The sequence below is a fragment of the Brachionichthys hirsutus genome, chromosome 9 (genome assembly GCF_040956055.1).
Source record: "Brachionichthys hirsutus isolate HB-005 chromosome 9, CSIRO-AGI_Bhir_v1, whole genome shotgun sequence".
Taxonomy (NCBI): Eukaryota; Metazoa; Chordata; class Actinopteri; order Lophiiformes; family Brachionichthyidae; genus Brachionichthys; species Brachionichthys hirsutus.
The window spans coordinates 4,252,004-4,270,226 of record NC_090905.1 but is presented as its reverse complement, the minus strand read 5'-3'; the positions used below and the strand labels follow the sequence as shown (position 1 = coordinate 4,270,226).

The 18,223-nt window shown below is 42.3% G+C and overlaps 1 protein-coding gene across 1 annotated transcript; it reads right to left on the bottom strand.

Moving 5' to 3' along the window:
• Positions 1-12,290: 12,290 nt before the first annotated feature.
• tmem38a (transmembrane protein 38A) lies at positions 12,291-17,795 on the bottom strand. Its single transcript, XM_068743313.1, has 6 exons — positions 17,595-17,795; positions 14,945-15,101; positions 14,616-14,800; positions 14,229-14,316; positions 13,226-13,343; positions 12,291-12,975 (listed from the first exon to the last, which is right to left on the bottom strand). The coding sequence occupies exons 1-6, from the start codon at positions 17,716-17,718 to the stop codon at positions 12,763-12,765; spliced, it is 885 nt and encodes a 294-aa protein (XP_068599414.1). The 5' UTR covers positions 17,719-17,795; the 3' UTR covers positions 12,291-12,762.
• Between the last annotated feature and the right edge of the window lie 428 nt (positions 17,796-18,223).

Sequence of the window (18,223 nt, the reverse complement as noted above, 5' to 3'; positions counted from 1 at the left end):
TGGTTTTACTCTCTTCCACCCCCTCTTCCCAGTCTTACATCACCATATTTTCCCCTAAAACTCCTCAGCAAAGAAATATTAATGGAATTCTGACAAATAGGAATATCAGTTTAATAATGCATGATAAAACAGTTCACACATTTTGTTCTATCACCTGCATGCATTGAATCTTTGCACACTCATGCAACAACTATGTTCTTGTCACGTCATGTGCCCAAAGATGCTTTGATTAATAAATAATAAACGTTATAATAAAATAAGACAGAAGACAACTTTGAGACTCGAATCTTTATTTTGCCGATTTTTGCCGAAAGAATAACGATACAGTTGGTTTTATTGTTGATGATTTGGCGTTTGAGTTGAATGCTTTGCTTTTGACTAAATGGAAGCTTTATGGTTAATTTCTCATTGGGGGGGGTTCGGTTCACTGATTACATTAACATATGCAGAAAGAATAAAGAAGCACTGTTGCCTCACAAATCCGAATTGTGGTCTTTCTGTGAGGAGTTTGTATGTTCTCCTCGTGTCTGCGTGGGTTCTCTCCGGGTTCTCCGGTTCCTCCCACCACCACCCAAACACATGCAAATTAGGTGAATTATTTATGATGTCCAACGCCGCAGGGATGGTGGTGGCCATGCCCACAGGGTGGACCGGTATTTGGGGTACAGCCAATATGTTGATTCCCAGTGTAGCCCGGCTTACAAGGGCCACAGTTGAATGAGCCCTGGTGACACAAAACAGATCCATGTATTGTTGCTTTATCATTAGAAAGACAACATCAAGCATCTTGGGTTAGGGTTAGGATTAGGGTCAGTGACAATCAATAATACAGACACATCTCTCCAGCAAGTTTATTTATTTACATTTGCCACAATAGACTTCAACTCAGATCAGAGCAACTAATGATAAAACCTGGTTTTATTCAACTGCACAAATTATTTTAATATTTGCTTTAAATTGCAGTTTAGTTCATTTAATATCACCTTTTTCCTGAAAGCTCATTAATCTTCTCTGAAGGTTAATGAGAATTCTTCTGTTTACAAGAACCAAGTACCTGAAAGGCCTCAGATAATACGTGAAGAACATGAAATGTACCGGTAATATGATCCTGGAAAACCCAACATCTGCTGAAGTTATTTATTTTTTACATGTGCATCAGCTCTCTATTTACAATCATTTATTTATCTGGGATAATTCTTCTACTCACATGAGTGTTAATGCAGATGGAATTCGGCACACAGCCTCCGTTGTTGCTGACATGACACTCATCGATGTCTGTGCACACCTTCATATGGAACGGAGGCACACAATAGCGTCATTTAGTGTGACTGGAATATGCACACAAAAAATTGAAGTGTGGCAGAAAGAAATCGATGATGTTTGGAGGATTAAAGAGGTGCTGCTTGGTGTGTCATTCGTGATTTTGACCTGTTTGTGGGAGATGGCGTAGGCGATGCCGACACCCTTGACTAGGGGCCCAGTATATCCAGGAGGGCAGGGATCACAGCAGAAACCCGGGGAGGTATTGATGCAGTTCACACCCGTAAAGCAAGGCTTCACAGTACACTGTTGACAACAAAATCTCAGAAACTCAAGTTGCATCAAGACGACAAACTGGTGCTGTTCCACTAGTTTACTGGGATGATTGCCCAGTTGGTGAATCACTACAGTTCTATGATAGATCACCGACACCACCCAAATTACAAGAAAGTATCTAAATCATTACTCAGTGTTACTGATTCTGATTGGCTCGTGTGTGCCCAGTATTTGGAAATCAGAAAGAAAGTTCTGGATTGGCTGATGCGAGTCCTGACTGACTGACTGACCCTGAAAAACGTCCAGACTCAGCATTTAAAGTCAAGAAACAACAACATATGTTATTTTCATATGACAAAATCTACAGAGGCAAACGAAATGCTTTCTTTTTTAAAACCCTTGAGTGTCGTGTTGATAGACATTGTCCACCTACACAGGTAGTGACTTATTCAGGCTGATTTAAGCACTTGTTCAAGTTGAGCAGATCTAAGGTTGTAACTATGTGAGCTCATAATATTTCTGCATACCTCATCCGTATCAGTGCAGACGATACCGTCGCCTGTCATGCCTACTGGACATGGCCCACACTGGAAACCGTGCGGCTTCTCCGTGCACGGCACGCCTTTATAGCAAGGGTTCGGCACACAGTAGTGATGGTGATGATGGTGATGATGGTGATTATCTGAAGGGAGAAGTGAGGATATAGTAAAATGTTGTTGCAGAAACAATCACGAATGTACAGGAACCATCAGCATTTCTGTTCAGGTAGTCAACTCACCACAGGCGTCACAGTCCTCCAAAATGTCCTTCAGGCATATAATCTCCTTTATCTGAAAAATACAATCGGTAATCACACTGAATTACAGCATTTGGTGCTCATCAGCAGTATGAAGAGATACGAGTTGTATACTACATGTTTAATGAGTTTTAACCTGTTGCTTCATGAGGTCTTTAATCTCGGCCAGTGCGAGATTTATCATGTTAATCTGATTGAGAAATGCTCCACCTGAAACGAAACAAAGAAATGTTTGTCATTCGCTGTCGATGTGGATGTGAGGGAAGGGCCGTGATGCAACATAAAGAAAAACAACTCTCTGTTTAACGGATATTGAGTTCACGGCACCACCACGACCACACCTTTCAAATTATGCAGAAATCTTTGATAAGGTTTTTACCATTGCATTGTTAGATCTAGTGAATAAGATTGAAGTAGCTCTGGATAATACTCTGGGGAGAGTTACAACTTCAATTAAATGGAAAAAAGTATCAAAAATGTTATTAATAACAGCATTTTTCCAGTTCTGTTTAGGGCATGGCACCAATAAGGTAATAATAGTTTCACATCTTTTACAGGACGTGTCAAAGATGCCTGTGTCCTTACCTCCATGTCCGGCTGCAGGGTTTCCTCCCATGAACAGCACACAGGTCAGCGCAAGAAACCACAGCATGGTTGAAGTCGTTTCGCAGAAACTGCAGATACAACAGCTTTGTATTTTCTCTGTCTTTGAGTTTGAGTTCAAACTTAACCCTCTTCCTGCAAACCAACCTCCTTGCTTTGGTCTTTATACTCTCTTCCACCCCCCCCCCCCCCCCTCTCTGACAAATAGGAATATCAGTTAAAAAGACATGGTAAAACAGTTCTCACATTTTGTTCTATCTTTTCTTGATTGGCCATATCTAATGAAATAATTGCCAATTACATGTTGTGCTGGTAACAGGATTGTGTGATGTGTACACCTGCATACATTGAATCTTTGCACACTCATGCAACCACTATGTCCTTGTCACGACATGTGCCCAAAGCTGCTTTGATTAATAACTGACTTTATAATAAAATAAGACAAAAGACAACTCTGAGACTCAGATCTTTTTTTAACCAGGCGGAGCAACTGTGGACGGAGGAAGGTGGACGAAGACAAAGGTGGACGGAGGAAGGTGGACGGCGACAGTATGTGCGTTTACATGGACAAATTTAATCAGATTAAAAACCTGATGGAAATAAAAATGCTTCATGTACACACCCAAATCGGATTAGTCTGACCCAATCAACCTCAATCCGATCAAGATTCTATTCCGAACGAGAGGGGTGGTTTATACCGATTAATGATCCGATCGGGGCGCACAGTTGAAGCAGAGCGAGCGAAAGACCGAACTGGTCAATATCTGAGACAAACATGTTGCCGGAGATATTAAAGGAGGAAACTAACAGCGCAAACGGGGAAACGCGTGAAATAACGCTGACGTTTAAAGCAGAAACACTCGGAGCAATGTTTTGTTTACAACGGAAGTCACTACGGCTTCTTCTTCTACTATTTCCAGCATGTCAAAATAATTTATTCTGATCGAAAGTGTGATGCATGAACACACAAGTCCTAATCGGAGCAATATTTTTAGGGTCCATGAACACAGTGTATCCGATCATGATTTTACTCAGAACTCTGATCGGATTAAATACATTTTGTCCATGAAAACGCACCATTGACTCGGGGAATGTTCTTTATTGACTCGGGGAATGTTCTTTATCTTGCCCACTTTGGTCGTTGTTTTTCGTTGACGCAGGTCCATGATAAGACAAGGTGGGGGCTGAGATGCTTTCGCGCGTCTGACCTCTGGCGTTTTTGTTTTTTTTTATCTCTGAATGGGTAGCGATTTTTTTATTATTGGTAAAGTTTATAAGCAGTGATTTATCTTCACTTGGGAACAGATTGATGCTGAGATGAACGCTACACAGATTAGGAATAGCTGCCAACACGAAACATAAATTAAAAACCACCACTATGCAATGTTTTTCTTTACTTTATTTAAAGACACAAAGTTGTCCTCATTTCAATGTCAAAAGCAGCAATGCTCTTTCATGTAGTGCTTTATGAACACATCACCCCGGTCCTTAAAAACCTTCATTGGCTCCCGGTCCCCCAACGCATACAGTTCAAAGTCCTCCTCATCACTTTCAAAGCTCTCCATAATCTGCCCCCCCCCCTACCTCACAGATGTGCTCCACCATCACACCCCATCTTGTTCCCTCCGCTCCGCAGACGCCAACCTCCTCTCCCTCCCCTGTAGGACCAAGCTCCGAACCTGGGGTGATAGAGCCTTCTCCATTGCTGCACCCACACTTTGGAACACATTGCCACAACTGCTACGAGCCTGCCCGGATCTAAATTCATTTAAAAAAGATCTCAAAATGTATCTGTTTGACATTGCTTTTACTGTATAATTTCAGTGTTGGAATTTCTATTGACTGCTTAAACCGTGTTCACTTTTAATGTATTATTTTACTGTTTGAATTTTATTGATTCTATATCTGTGTTCACATTTTTATTGTTTGTATTTTTTGTTTTACTTTATTGTTTTTATTATGTACACTGTAAAGCGTCTTTGAGTTCTAAGAAAAGCGCTATATAAATAAAATGTATTATTATTATTCACATTTAAATTTCTGATTTTCTGACAGTCAGATATGTATGTATGTACCTTCTATTTCTTTCTGAACTTATTGCTTTTCTTGGCCTCAATAGAAAATACTGATGTGGAACAGCAGCCCATGCCGGTCCAAAACATGGATCACCTTACAGATGCAGATTTTCACAAATATATAAATAACGAGGTTTACGATGTCCAGGTCGGGTTGAGGTGTGAAACATTTTCTGTAGTATTTACAGAATCCTGCATAAAATTCGGAAACCCCATTTTGCTCCAACAGAAAGGGTCTCGCTTGGTTAAACATCAAACTGCTCCCTTCCCCGGAACAGAATGGTATCACCCATCATGTGGAAACCATGATGAAGGCCAGTCAAATGCAGTTTCACTGGAGCCTACTCCGCTTTCTTGACTTTCCTCTTGCGAGCACCCTCGCTCAGCTCTTCCTTGGTTATGAGGGATGAAGATGGGGAACTAGTGGGAGGATGATGATGGTGGTGGTGGTCCTCCTCACATCCGCCCAGGGGGGAACCGAACAGTAGGTGGCAAACCCAGGACTCGATGAGAGCAAAGGGGGAGCCGTGAGAATGTCGGGCGGTCATGACCACCTGAAGGAAGACGGTGTCAGTCAGGGGAAATCAACATGATTTTCCAAATGCACCTAATGACCATCAGTGCTGTGAGAGCCTGTCCTACCCTGGATTTATTGTAAAATGCTGAATGGTGAGCAGATCGGATTTATTGAGGGATGCTACTGAGAAAATCTAGCCTCAAACAATGACTTTTTAAAGAATCTTCTGTTATCTTTATCTAACACCTTTTTTTGCAATCACGTAGCCTCCTCCAACTCCCGTTGGTGAATTGCAACACAGTCTAATCTGATCTCACCTTCGTGGTAGCCATGAAGAGGGTGACGATGAGGATGAGGGTGCCCTTGGACACTGGCAGCCAGCGTGCCTCCTGAAGGGTGAAGAAGATGGCGCCGTACAGACTGGCTTTTGTCGGGCTACAAGGACCGGGGGGAAATGTTTGAGCACAGAAGAACAATGAAATGCATATTAGCATTGAGACATAGAGGGAGATAAAACATTTACATGTGGATATAATCATTCAAAACATTTTTACCATTGCATTGTTAGATCTATTAAACACGATTGAAGTAGCTCTGGATAATACTCTGGAAATGGAAAAAAGTATCAAGAATGTTATTAACAACAGCATATTTCCAGTTCTGTTTAGGGCATAGCACCAATAAGGATTTGTCCATCTCCATTTGCTTAATATGTCTTCTACTTTTCAGTGTTATCCTGGGATGGCCTCTTTGATGGGGGGGGGGGGGGGGGGGGGGGGCTACTTCTGATGTGCTTGCCAAGTTTCATGGGTTTTCAACTGTGTTAAGCCCCCTAAAATCACATTTGTTTGTGTAGAGAAAGGAATTATGATGCCTTCAAAGACAATAGTTTTCTTGCAACTCTGGTGCCACGAGCTTGCTTGTAGTCAGAGATGCTTTCGTTGCAGCTGCAAAATAGATTTTCTGGAATACGCTTTTTTTTTTTTTTTTTACTTTGTGGCAGTTTCTGTTTTTCTACTCTGCTAAAATAAGTTTTGGTTTTCCATTCAGAACATCCATTTCAAAACATCGGTCCAATATCAATCGCTGAACAATGCAAAGAAGGAAAACATTCTCTCTTTGACATGGGGCTGCGTAATATTTAAAAGAATCAATAAACTCTCAGAGTTAATAAAGAACGAGTGCAGCTGCCGACCCAAATTCAGCACATGCATTCATTTAATGGAGGTGAATGCCGTGAGTAACGTCGGTGTCTGAATGACAAACACTGTTATTCATCCATATATAATGCTGTGGAAGGGAAACATGAAAAGACACTTTTTGTCCTTCTCAGGATGGCAGAAACCAGATGTGAACATAACATCGATGTCAGGAAGGGACATATTCGACTCCTCGGCCGCTCAATCCCCCCCCCTTGTTCGCCATCGAGTCTCTGCGTCTGTGCCGACCAGAGACATTTAAGACATTTTGCTGACAGTGTCTCCCTGCTGTGGCTAAAAATGACACAACGAGCCCGGGGAGGGTTAACCGAGATATTTGAGCTAAACGGAGAGCCGAAATGTGCTCTCAAGCTCTAACTGGCTGCTTTAAATTTCCCCTCCATTTGCACTGAAAGATTGTGTTCTCCAAGATGTTTTCTGTTGTGATGAGATCCTGAAGGGACATGCTACTTGTACGGAATGAGCCAAAGGCCCCATCACCCCCCCCCCGGAGGAGCCATAAGAAGGTTAAAATCTCTTGAGCGAGAAGCAGATGTGGTGTTCCCATTAGCAGCACGTCTATTTACTGAATGGATTCCACAGCGGAGAGACTAAATGCTGGAAACAGATCACCTTTACTGCTAATAGAAGAATACATGTGACTTCTACAACAGAATCCTCGCTGGAATTGTTTTTCCGCACCGTGCGTCAGCACAGTGCGCACACTTGGAAATGCTTTGCATAGAAAGCTCGTGCATTATTTCAAGAATATTTAAAAACTGTGAATTTATTATTTTTTTCATCTGTCTAGAACATTTTTACAGTCTGCCAAGTCCAATAGGTTGAATTGTTTTATCTTGTGTGGCATAAGTTAATAGCGGTTGATTATCGAGTCCCGACTGGAAAATAGTGGCCACAACAACTTTGCACACAAAAATTCAGAAATTCAATTTACAGAAATGTTACTCTCGGTGTGTTTCCACTGTGGTATTTATATATTATAACACATTGAATATAACAGGCGTACCCACAGTGAAATTTAATTCAAATTGTGAAGGATGTAAGTGGCAACTTGAACCCATTTATTAATGCCTCTCTTAGAAATACCTATTTTCCCATGATGAAAATCAATCAAGCTTCATTGAATAGTTTCACATCTTTTACAGGACGTGTCAAAGATGCCTGTGTTCTCACCTCTCTGTCCGGCTGCAGGGTTTCCTCCCATGAACAGCACACAGGTCAGCGCCAGAAGCCACAGCATGGTTGAAGTTGTGTCGCAGAAACTGCAGATACAACAGCTTTGTGTTTTCTCTGTCTTCTAGTTTGAGTTCAGACTTAACCCTCCTCCTGCAAACCTGCTTCCAACCTCCTTGTTTTGGTTTTACTCTCTTCCACCCCCTCTTCCCGGTCTTACATCCCCATATTTTCCCCTAAAACTCCTCAGCAAAGAAATATTAATGGAATTCTGACAAATAGGAATATCAGTTTAATAATGCATGATAAAACAGTTCACACATTTTGTTCTATCACCTGCATGCATTGAATCTTTGCACACTCATGCAACAACTATGTTCTTGTCACGTCATGTGCCCAAAGATGCTTTGATTAATAAATAATAAACGTTATAATAAAATAAGACAGAAGACAACTTTGAGACTCGAATCTTTATTTTGCCGATTTTTGCCGAAAGAATAACGATACAGTTGGTTTTATTGTTGATGATTTGGTGTTTGAGTTGAATGCTTTGCTTTTGACTAAATGGAAGCTTTATGGTTAATTTCTCATTGGGGGGGGTTCGGTTCACTGATTACATTAACATATGCAGAAAGAATAAAGAAGCACTGTTGCCTCACAAATCCGAATTGTGGTCTTTCTGTGAGGAGTTTGTATGCTCTCCTCGTGTCTGCGTGGGTTCTCTCCGGGTTCTCCGGCTTCCTCCCACCACCACCCAAACACATGCAAATTAGATGAATTATTTATGATGTCCAATGCCGCAGGGATGGTGGCCAGGCCCACAGGGTATACCGGTATTCGGGGTACAGCCAATATGTTGATTCCCAGTGTAGCCCGGCTTACAAGGGCCACAGTTGAATGAGCCCTGGTGACACAAAACAGATCCATGTATTGTTGCTTTATCATTAGAAAGACAACATCAAGCATCTTGGGTTAGGGTTAGGATTAGGATTAGGGTCAGTGACAATCAATAATACAGACACATCTCTCCAGCAAGTTTATTTATTTACATTTGCCACAATAGACTTCAACTCAGATCAGAGCAACTAATGATAAAACCTGGTTTTATTCAACTGCACAAATTATTTTCATATTTGCTTTAAATTGCAGTTTAGATCATTTAATATCACCTTTTTCCTGAAAGCTCATTAACCTTCTCTGAAGGTTAATGAGAATTCTTCTGTTTACAAGAACCAAGTACCTGAAAGGCCTCAGATAATACGTGAAGAACATGAAATGTACCGGTAATATGATCCTGGAAAACCCAACATCTGCTGAAGTCATTTATTTTTTACATGTGCATCAGCTCTCTATTTACAATCATTTATTTATCTGGGATAATTCTTCTACTCACATGAGTGTTAATGCAGATGGAATTCGGCACACAGCCTCCGTTGTTGCTGACATGACACTCATCGATGTCTGTGCACACCTTCATATGGAACGGAGGCACACAATAGCGTCATTTAGTGTGACTGGAATATGCACACAAAAAATTGAAGTGTGGCAGAAAGAAATCGATGATGTTTGGAGGATTAAAGAGGTGCTGCTTGGTGTGTCATTCGTGATTTTGACCTGTTTGTGGGAGATGGCGTAGGCGATGCCGATACCCTTGACTAGGGGCCCAGTATATCCAGGAGGGCAGGGATCACAGCAGAAACCCGGGGAGGTATTGATGCAGTTCACACCCGTAAAGCAAGGCTTCACAGTACACTGTTGACAACAAAATCTCAGAAACTCAAGTTGCATCAAGACGACAAACTGGTGCTGTTCCACTAGTTTACTGGGATGATTGCCCAGTTGGTGAATCACTACAGTTCTATGATAGATCACCGACACCACCCAAATTACAAGAAAGTATCTAAATCATTACTCAGTGTTACTGATTCTGATTGGCTCGTGTGTGCCCAGTATTTGGAAATCAGAAAGAAAGTTCTGGATTTGCTGATGCGAGTCCTGACTGACTGACTGACCCTGAAAAACGTCCAGACTCAGCATTTAAAGTCAAGAAACAACAACATATGTTATTTTCATATGACAAAATCTACAGAGGCAAACAAAATGCTTTCTTTTTTAAAACCCGTGAGTGTCGTGTTGATAGACATTGTCCACCTACACAGGTAGTGACTTATTCAGGCTGATTTAAGCACTTGTTCAAGTTGAGCAGATCTAAGGTTGTAACTATGTGAGCTCATAATATTTCTGCATACCTCATCCGTATCAGTGCAGACGATACCGTCGCCTGTCATGCCTACTGGACATGGCCCACACTGGAAACCGTGCGGCTTCTCCGTGCACGGCACACCTTTATAGCAAGGGTTCGGCACACAGTAGTGATGGTGATGATGGTGATGATGGTGATTATCTGAAGGGAGAAGTGAGGATATAGTAAAATGTTGTTGCAGAAACAATCACGAATGTACAGGAACCATCAGCATTTCTGTTCAGGTAGTCAACTCACCACAGGCGTCACAGTCCTCCAAAATGTCCTTCAGGCATATAATCTCCTTTATCTGAAAAATATAATCGGTAATCACACTGAATTACAGCATTTGGTGCTCATCAGCAGTATGAAGAGATACGAGTTGTATACTACATGTTTAATGAGTTTTAACCTGTTGCTTCATGAGGTCTTTAATCTCGGCCAGTGCGAGATTTATCATGTTAATCTGATTGAGAAATGCTCCACCTGTAAAGAAACAAATAAATGTTTGTCATTTGCTGTGGATGTGGATGTGAGGGAAGGGCCGTGATGCAACATGAAGAAAAACAACTCTCTGTTTAACGGATATCGAGTTCACGGCACCACCACGACCACACCTTTCAAATTATGCAGAAATCTTTGATAAGGTTTTTACCATTGCATTGTTAGATCTAGTGAATAAGATTGAAGTAGCTCTGGATAATACTCTGGGGAGAGTTACAACTTCAATTAAATGGAAAAAAGTATCAAAAATGTTATTAACAACAGCATTTTTCCAGTTCTGTTTAGGGCATGGCACCAATAAGGTAATAATAGTTTCACATCTTTTACAGGACGTGTCAAAGATGCCTGTGTCCTTACCTCCATGTCCGGCTGCAGGGTTTCCTCCCATGAACAGCACACAGGTCAGCGCAAGAAACCACAGCATGGTTGAAGTCGTTTCGCAGAAACTGCAGATACAACAGCTTTGTATTTTCTCTGTCTTCGAGTTTGAGTTCAAACTTAACCTTCTTCCTGCAAACCAACCTCCTTGCTTTGGTCTTTATACTCTCTTCCACCCCCCCCCCCCCCCCCCCCTCTCTGACAAATAGGAATATTAGTTTAATAAGACATGGTAAAACAGTTCTCACATTTTGTTCTATCTTTTCTTGATTGGCCATATCTAATGAAATAATTGCCAATTACATGTTGTGCTGGTAACAGGATTGTGTGATGTGTACACCTGCATACATTGAATCTTTGCACACTCAGGCAACCACTATGTCCTTGTCACGACATGTGCCCAAAGCTGCTTTGATTAATAACTGACTTTATAATAAAATAAGACAAAAGACAACTCTGAGACTCAGATCTTTTTTTAACCAGGCGGAGCAACTGTGGACGGAGGAAGGTGGACGAAGACAAAGGTGGACGGAGGAAGGTGGACGGCGACAGTATGTGCGTTTACATGGACAAATTTAATCAGATTAAAAACCTGATGGAAATAAAAATGATTCATGTACACACCCAAATCGGATTAGTCTGACCCAATCAACCTCAATCCGATCAAGATTCTATTCCGAACGAGAGGGGTGGTTTATACCGATTAATGATCCGATCGGGGCGCACAGTTGAAGCAGAGCGAGCGAAAGACAGAACTGGTCAATATCTGAGACAAACATGTTGCCGGAGATATTAAAGGAGGAAACTAACAGCGCAAACGGGGAAACGCGTGAAATAACGCTGACGTTTAAAGCAGAAACACTCGGAGCAATGTTTTGTTTACAACGGAAGTCACTACGGCTTCTTCTTCTACTATTTCCGGCATGTCAAAATAATTTATTCTGATCGAAAGTGTGATGCATGAACACACAAGTCCTAATCGGAGCAATATTTTTAGGGTCCATGAACACAGTGTATCCGATCATGATTTTACTCAGAACTCTGATCGGATTAAATACATTTTGTCCATGAAAACGCACCATTGACTCGGGGAATGTTCTTTATTGACTCGGGGAATGTTCTTTATCTTGCCCACTTTGGTCGTTGTTTTTTGTTGATGCAGGTCCATGATAAGACAAGGTGGGGGATGGGACGCTTTCGCGGAATAGCTGCCAACACGAAACATAAATTAAAAACCACCACTATGCAATGTTTGTCTTTACTTTATTTAAAGACACAAAGTTGTCCTCATTTCAATGTAAAAAGCAGCAATGCTCTTTCATGTAGTGCTTTATTCACATTTGAATTTCTGATTTTCTGACAGTCAGATATGTATGTATGTATGTACCTTCTATTTCTTTCTGAACTTATTGCTTTTCTTGGCCTCAATAGAAAATACTGATTTGGAACAGCAGCCCAAAACATGGATTACCTTACAGATGCAGATTTTCACAAATATATAAATAACGAGGTTTACGATGTCCAGGTCGGGTTGAGGTGTGAAACATTTTCTGTGGTATTTACAGAATCCTGCATAAAATTCGGAAACCCCATTTTGCTCCAACAGAAAGGGTCTCGCTTGGTTAAACATCAAACTGCTCCCTTCCCCGGAACAGAATGGTATCACCCATCATGTGGAAACCATGATGAAGGCCAGTCAAATGCAGTTTCACTGGAGCCTACTCCGCTTTCTTGACTTTCCTCTTGCGAGCACCCTCGCTCAGCTCTTCCTTGGTTTTGAGGGATGAAGATGGGGAACTAGTGGGAGGATGATGATGGTGGTGGTGGTCCTCCTCACATCCGCCCAGGGGGGAACCGAACAGTAGGTGGCAAACCCAGGACTCGATGAGAGCAAAGGGGGAGCCGTGAGAATGTCGGGCGGTCATGACCACCTGAAGGAAGACGGTGTCAGTCAGGGGAAATCAACATGATTTTCCAAATGCACCTAATGACCATCAGTGCTGTGAGAGACGGTCCTACCCTGGATTTATTGTAAAATGCTGATTTATTGAGGGATGCTACTGAGAAAATCTAGCCTCAAACAATGACTTTTTAAAGGATCTTCTGTTATCTTTATCTAACACCTTTTTTTGCAATCACGTAGCTTCCTCTGAATTGCAACACAGTCTAATCTGATCTCACCTTAGTGGTAGCCATGAAGAGGGTGACGATGAGGATGAGGGTGCCCTTGGACACTGGCAGCCAGCGTGCCTCCTGAAGGGTGAAGAGGATGGCGCCGTACAGACTGGCTTTTGTCGGGCTACAAGGACCGGGGGGAAATGTTTGAGCACAGAAGAACAATGAAATGCATATTAGCATTGAGGTATAGAGGGAGATAAAACATTTACACGTGGATATAAATAAATAGCTAGTAATTGGTGTTCCTCTGGGGTGAATTTAAACACAGGCTGTTTTACTGTGTGAAACGAGTGTGTGCGTGTGTGTGTATGTGTGTGTGTGTGTGTGTGTGTGTGTGTGTGTCTCTTTCTGACACCAATGAATGTATCTGTAACGTTCTGCAGCAGCTCGGTTCATTTAGTTACTTTGTTTCCACCGCAGTGAAGATCAAACAGTTCAAAGGGCTCCATGTTTCTCCTGCAACATTGTTTCCTCTCAGTTGTTCCTTTACTTCCTGTTTCAATCAGAACAATACATCTTCCTCTCTTCCAGTTCCAGTACATCATGTCTCCATCTCCACATCTTAAATGGAACACCTGTTCCAGAAGGCAGGCTTTGTAGGTCATGAGGAAGTCCCAGCTTCGTCGGTGTTCATCAGTGTTCAGTTATTTGGTTGCTGTTCAATGGTTCCATGACAGATTATAAAGTCACTGACTGGAAATTATATTCTGGCTGTTTTTATTGAGGCATTCCTTCAGAGCCCTACAATACGGTTGAAGTGATGCTAGAATGTCACGGTGATATTGTGTAAATCTGGAGCGTTACAGTCTGCAGCCTTTTTGTCACGACCACGAGCAGGGGGATAAATAAAGGAAATAAATGTCTCAGAATATGATTTCTCACAACAGCTGGTCTCATTTGATCAGAGCAACATCCCTATATGTTTGGTTGAAAACACTTTGGTGATACGCTTGAAGAGGCAGGAAGTAGCATGTCTCCCCATCACCAGCAGGAAACACAGACTTACAATGACATGCTGAGGATCTCGTTGGTCTCAGGCCTCCACACACCTCGCAGCAGCTGCTCAAAATTGGACATAAGTGCCACTCCAGACCCTGAAAAAAAAAATTGATGTTAAAAAATGTAGGTCTCTAGTGACTGTTCTTCTTTTGACTTCTGACTTTCCCTGCCAACATGGATGCCTGCAGGACCGCACAACTGAAGCAGAAACGGGCAGGGGCAAGACCAAATAAACGTTTATTAAGATTTCCAAGACAATTCTCTAACTTCTGGATTATATTTTAGGGGATAAGTTTAAGTAAAAGTAGGTCGACAACCAAGGCATAACTACACAACCTCTTAACAATGTCTTCCATCATTTAACAGCATTAAATTACAAAGAAGTCACGCTGACCTTTCACGTATCCAATGATGACCATGATGAAGAAGCCGTGGTGGTAGGCGTGGTGAGCGTGGTGAACGCCGGCGGCGATCTTACGCGTACGGACCACTTCCTTCAAGGCGACCAACACCAGCTTGACGGGCAGGAAAGCCACGCATTTGTAGAAGAGGTTCAGCGGGCAGTAAAAGATGAGGTACCTGAGTTTGCATTCGACAAAGAAAGACAACGCTTAGGAGGGAAGTGCAGGGAAACAATTCTGACCTCCAACGAAAGCTGGCACTAACAAGTCCTGGTCATGTGACCTCAAAACATCTCATCAGAATCGCTGAGCATTTTCTCACCAGACAGCTGAGGCCAGCAGGATGTGACTGTTGTGTTGGAAATAGTCGATGGGGCTGCTCCCAAGCATGACGTCTGCCAAGATGTAGCTTCCAAAGCAGTAGAGCATGGCACAGAGCCAGGAGGCCACGGGACTCCTGCGAGAAACCTCCACCGAGCCTGCAACGCAGTGGAGGAGCTGAGAGGGACTCGTCCCAACACACAGGCGTGAGATGAAGACACGACATGTCTTCTGTCACAAAATGAACTTCAGTCAATCGTCAATCAATCAGACATGTGATCATTATAATGATTCAACCAACGAAGAAGAAGTAAAAAAAAAAAAAAGGGAAACACTGAGTAAAGGGTTTCATGTTTGTTTCAACATGCTGTGTAGGATTTTATTGCTTATGCAGTTGTGTTGATTTTTTTTATTATTATAATTTCACTCTACCATGTGTTGTCTAAATGCATCGTTCTCGGGTTGCTGTGGCTGCTTGGGGTGATCTGGGGGTTCATGTTGCCATTGTTGGGTCCGGGATGACTGCCCCGTTCTTAGGTGGAGGTTTCATGCATGCCAGCTCCACCACACCAGCACCTATCAAAACTTGATTTGAGAGTTAACTCCGCCCACAGATCTCTGAGTCAGTGGAGGTTGCTGGTTCAGTGTTTGTGGCTCTCACTATGCTCTCCCTCTTTTTCCTCAGATCTCCTGAGAACTTGGTGATCCATACTGTCCTCTAGCTAGAGGCTGATGAGAACGTGGTGTATTGGGACAACTCTTGGTTATGGTTGGATGGAAGGGATAGAATTAAGGAGCACACATAAATCCATTGCACTTTCTTCTCAGAACACTGTGTATTTGTCACTTTTTGTTTGTCCATGTTGTATGTTCACTGCGGTGTGCACAGCCCTCTACGGCGGTAAGCAGGTAATAAAACTAATAAAACATGAATAGGCTAGTCCGCCAAGAGGGCAGGTAGAAGAAAAAAAGAAAAGAAAAAATGCATCCATTAATAATTCTGGTGAAACGCTGCAATAAGGACCTCCGGCATTTTGCTTGCCTCTTTAGAAACCGTAATAATTTTGTTGCAGCTGGCTCCTTGTGTGCTGTATCTCGGACTGTAAAGACCTCTGCAGCTAATTTATGACAACCAGTTGCTTTGACACGAATCTAGTGGCGTGAAGTCATCAGTAACGCCCTCTGAAATGCCTTGGAGTAATTAAACACTTATAGATGTTTAAGCTCCTCCACTATGCTCCTCCCCACAGCACTTTAAGATGCAGGCCTAGTTGATAAATCCTGATTGTTAGCAGAGCCGCTTCACAGCACAAATGGGGGGGGGCAGGCGTTCAGTTTGAAAGCAATCTGATCTGGAGAAATACCACGCTATAAATATATTCCGCTCAACTGCCTCTGTCTTAACCTTTGACCCCGCCCCGCACTGGTGTGCCCTCCTCCCCTCTCCATGTGGACTCATTCATGTGGTCTTCTGACATGTGCTGTGAAACAAGGAGTCTCAGCCGCAGGTAGAGCAAAGGAGATATTTGACTGTCAAATATCCGGAGATGTTAAGTACACAGTTACACTTAGGGAGTATATGCCGTTCAAGTTCGCCCGAGGAAATGATTGGTTTGAACTCGAAGACACGAATGAGATGGTTCTCTGGATAAACAAGCAAAGGCTTTGGAGGATTTGAACTCGTTTCATTCTATAAAAAGAAAATACAACAATGTGTTCAAATGGGAGTCCGACGATCTCCTTTACCAGGCCAATCAGCCAATTGAGATTTGAGTATTTCACTTTTATTGTACACATATTCAACCCAACCACTAAAAAAGTCATTCCGAGGCCTAGTTTAGCTTTGATAATGCAGCTAAAGTAGCCTCAACCAAAGATGGGGAGCACAGCCATCCACCCATGCAGCCATCCATTCATCCAACCATCCATCCATCCATCCAAAAGGGAAACTTACTAAAATGATCATTTATGTAATATTAATTCCCAAGGACTGTCAACAGACTGCAATTTATCAAACTGGACTTCCTCAACATTCATTGAAACTTGAATGTCACTGCATGTGACTGAACTTTGGTGACGTTGGAAGCTGAGGAAACTCAGAAACGGCCGAACTCGATGAACTTATTTAATGTTTAACATTCAGTGTGAGCAGCAATAGACCTACTGACACTGTCTATTTCAGGGTCTTCTATTTATTGCCTTAGTCGCTGCTATGCACAGACCCACTCTCGGGTTTCACCGTCTTCAGGCTGTTGCTCAAAGGAATTAAATGTTGGAAAATATCAGACTTTAATCAGAAATGAAGGATTGAATCTAAGCTGAAAGCGATCAGGCTGAAGCAGCGACACACATTTCACCACTGGAAGCTGAAATAGCTCCCTGTAGGCCATACTTTATAAGGTAGTGGTGCAGATAAGAGCAAGAGAAAGCCCCCAGAGGGATCCTACGACAATACCCTGAAAAACACACTTTGTGTTGTAAATAAATGCTGTCTGTCTTTAGATAAGGGTTAGGGTGAGTGTGGGAAATATAAAGCAGACCTTGTGTAGAGAGCATTTACATTGATGAAGTACTAAAGCATATGTTTCATCTGACAAAACAAAATGTTCTCTTCAATAAAACAAACAAATGAGGCGTGGAACAGAACTGACCTGGCTCATACTTGAGGTAGAGGATGGACACGATGTAATAAGCAAGGTCAAAGACGGGAAACATTCCAATTTTAGAGAACATTTGGGGAAATTCTCCCAAATTAAGAACTGACAGCACTTCCATGTTGCCTGTCGGTAAAGCGGTCTGGACGAGCCCCAGCAACCCGGACCAGCAAGCCCCCAGGTCTCAACAGTGAAAGTCCGTGACATTCAAGCCTTCCTATAAATAACACTCATCTACACACAGCCTCAGCATCATCATCATCATCATCATCATCATCAGCGCTCTTCAGCAGCTGCTTTTAGGCAACAGCTGTTTTAAATCCAAAACGGTTGTCTTCTTGTGTTCATCGTTGAAAACCACTTCTTCTTTTTTTTTTACTCGGAAGCAAACGCCGTTCGAGGTTTGATAGACGATGACAGGCTGAAAACAAGGACGCCGGTGACCTTGAGAAATAAGGAAAAATATGTATTCATTCTCCCGTGAATAACGTCGCACGAATCCGAAACCGGTTCAGCCACCTCGCAAGCAAATGAGTAATCCCGAACCGAGCTGCATTAATTTCGGATTGTCAATGTTCGCATTCATGCAGATGATGCAGATGTGCGAGGATTAGAATTTTGTTGAT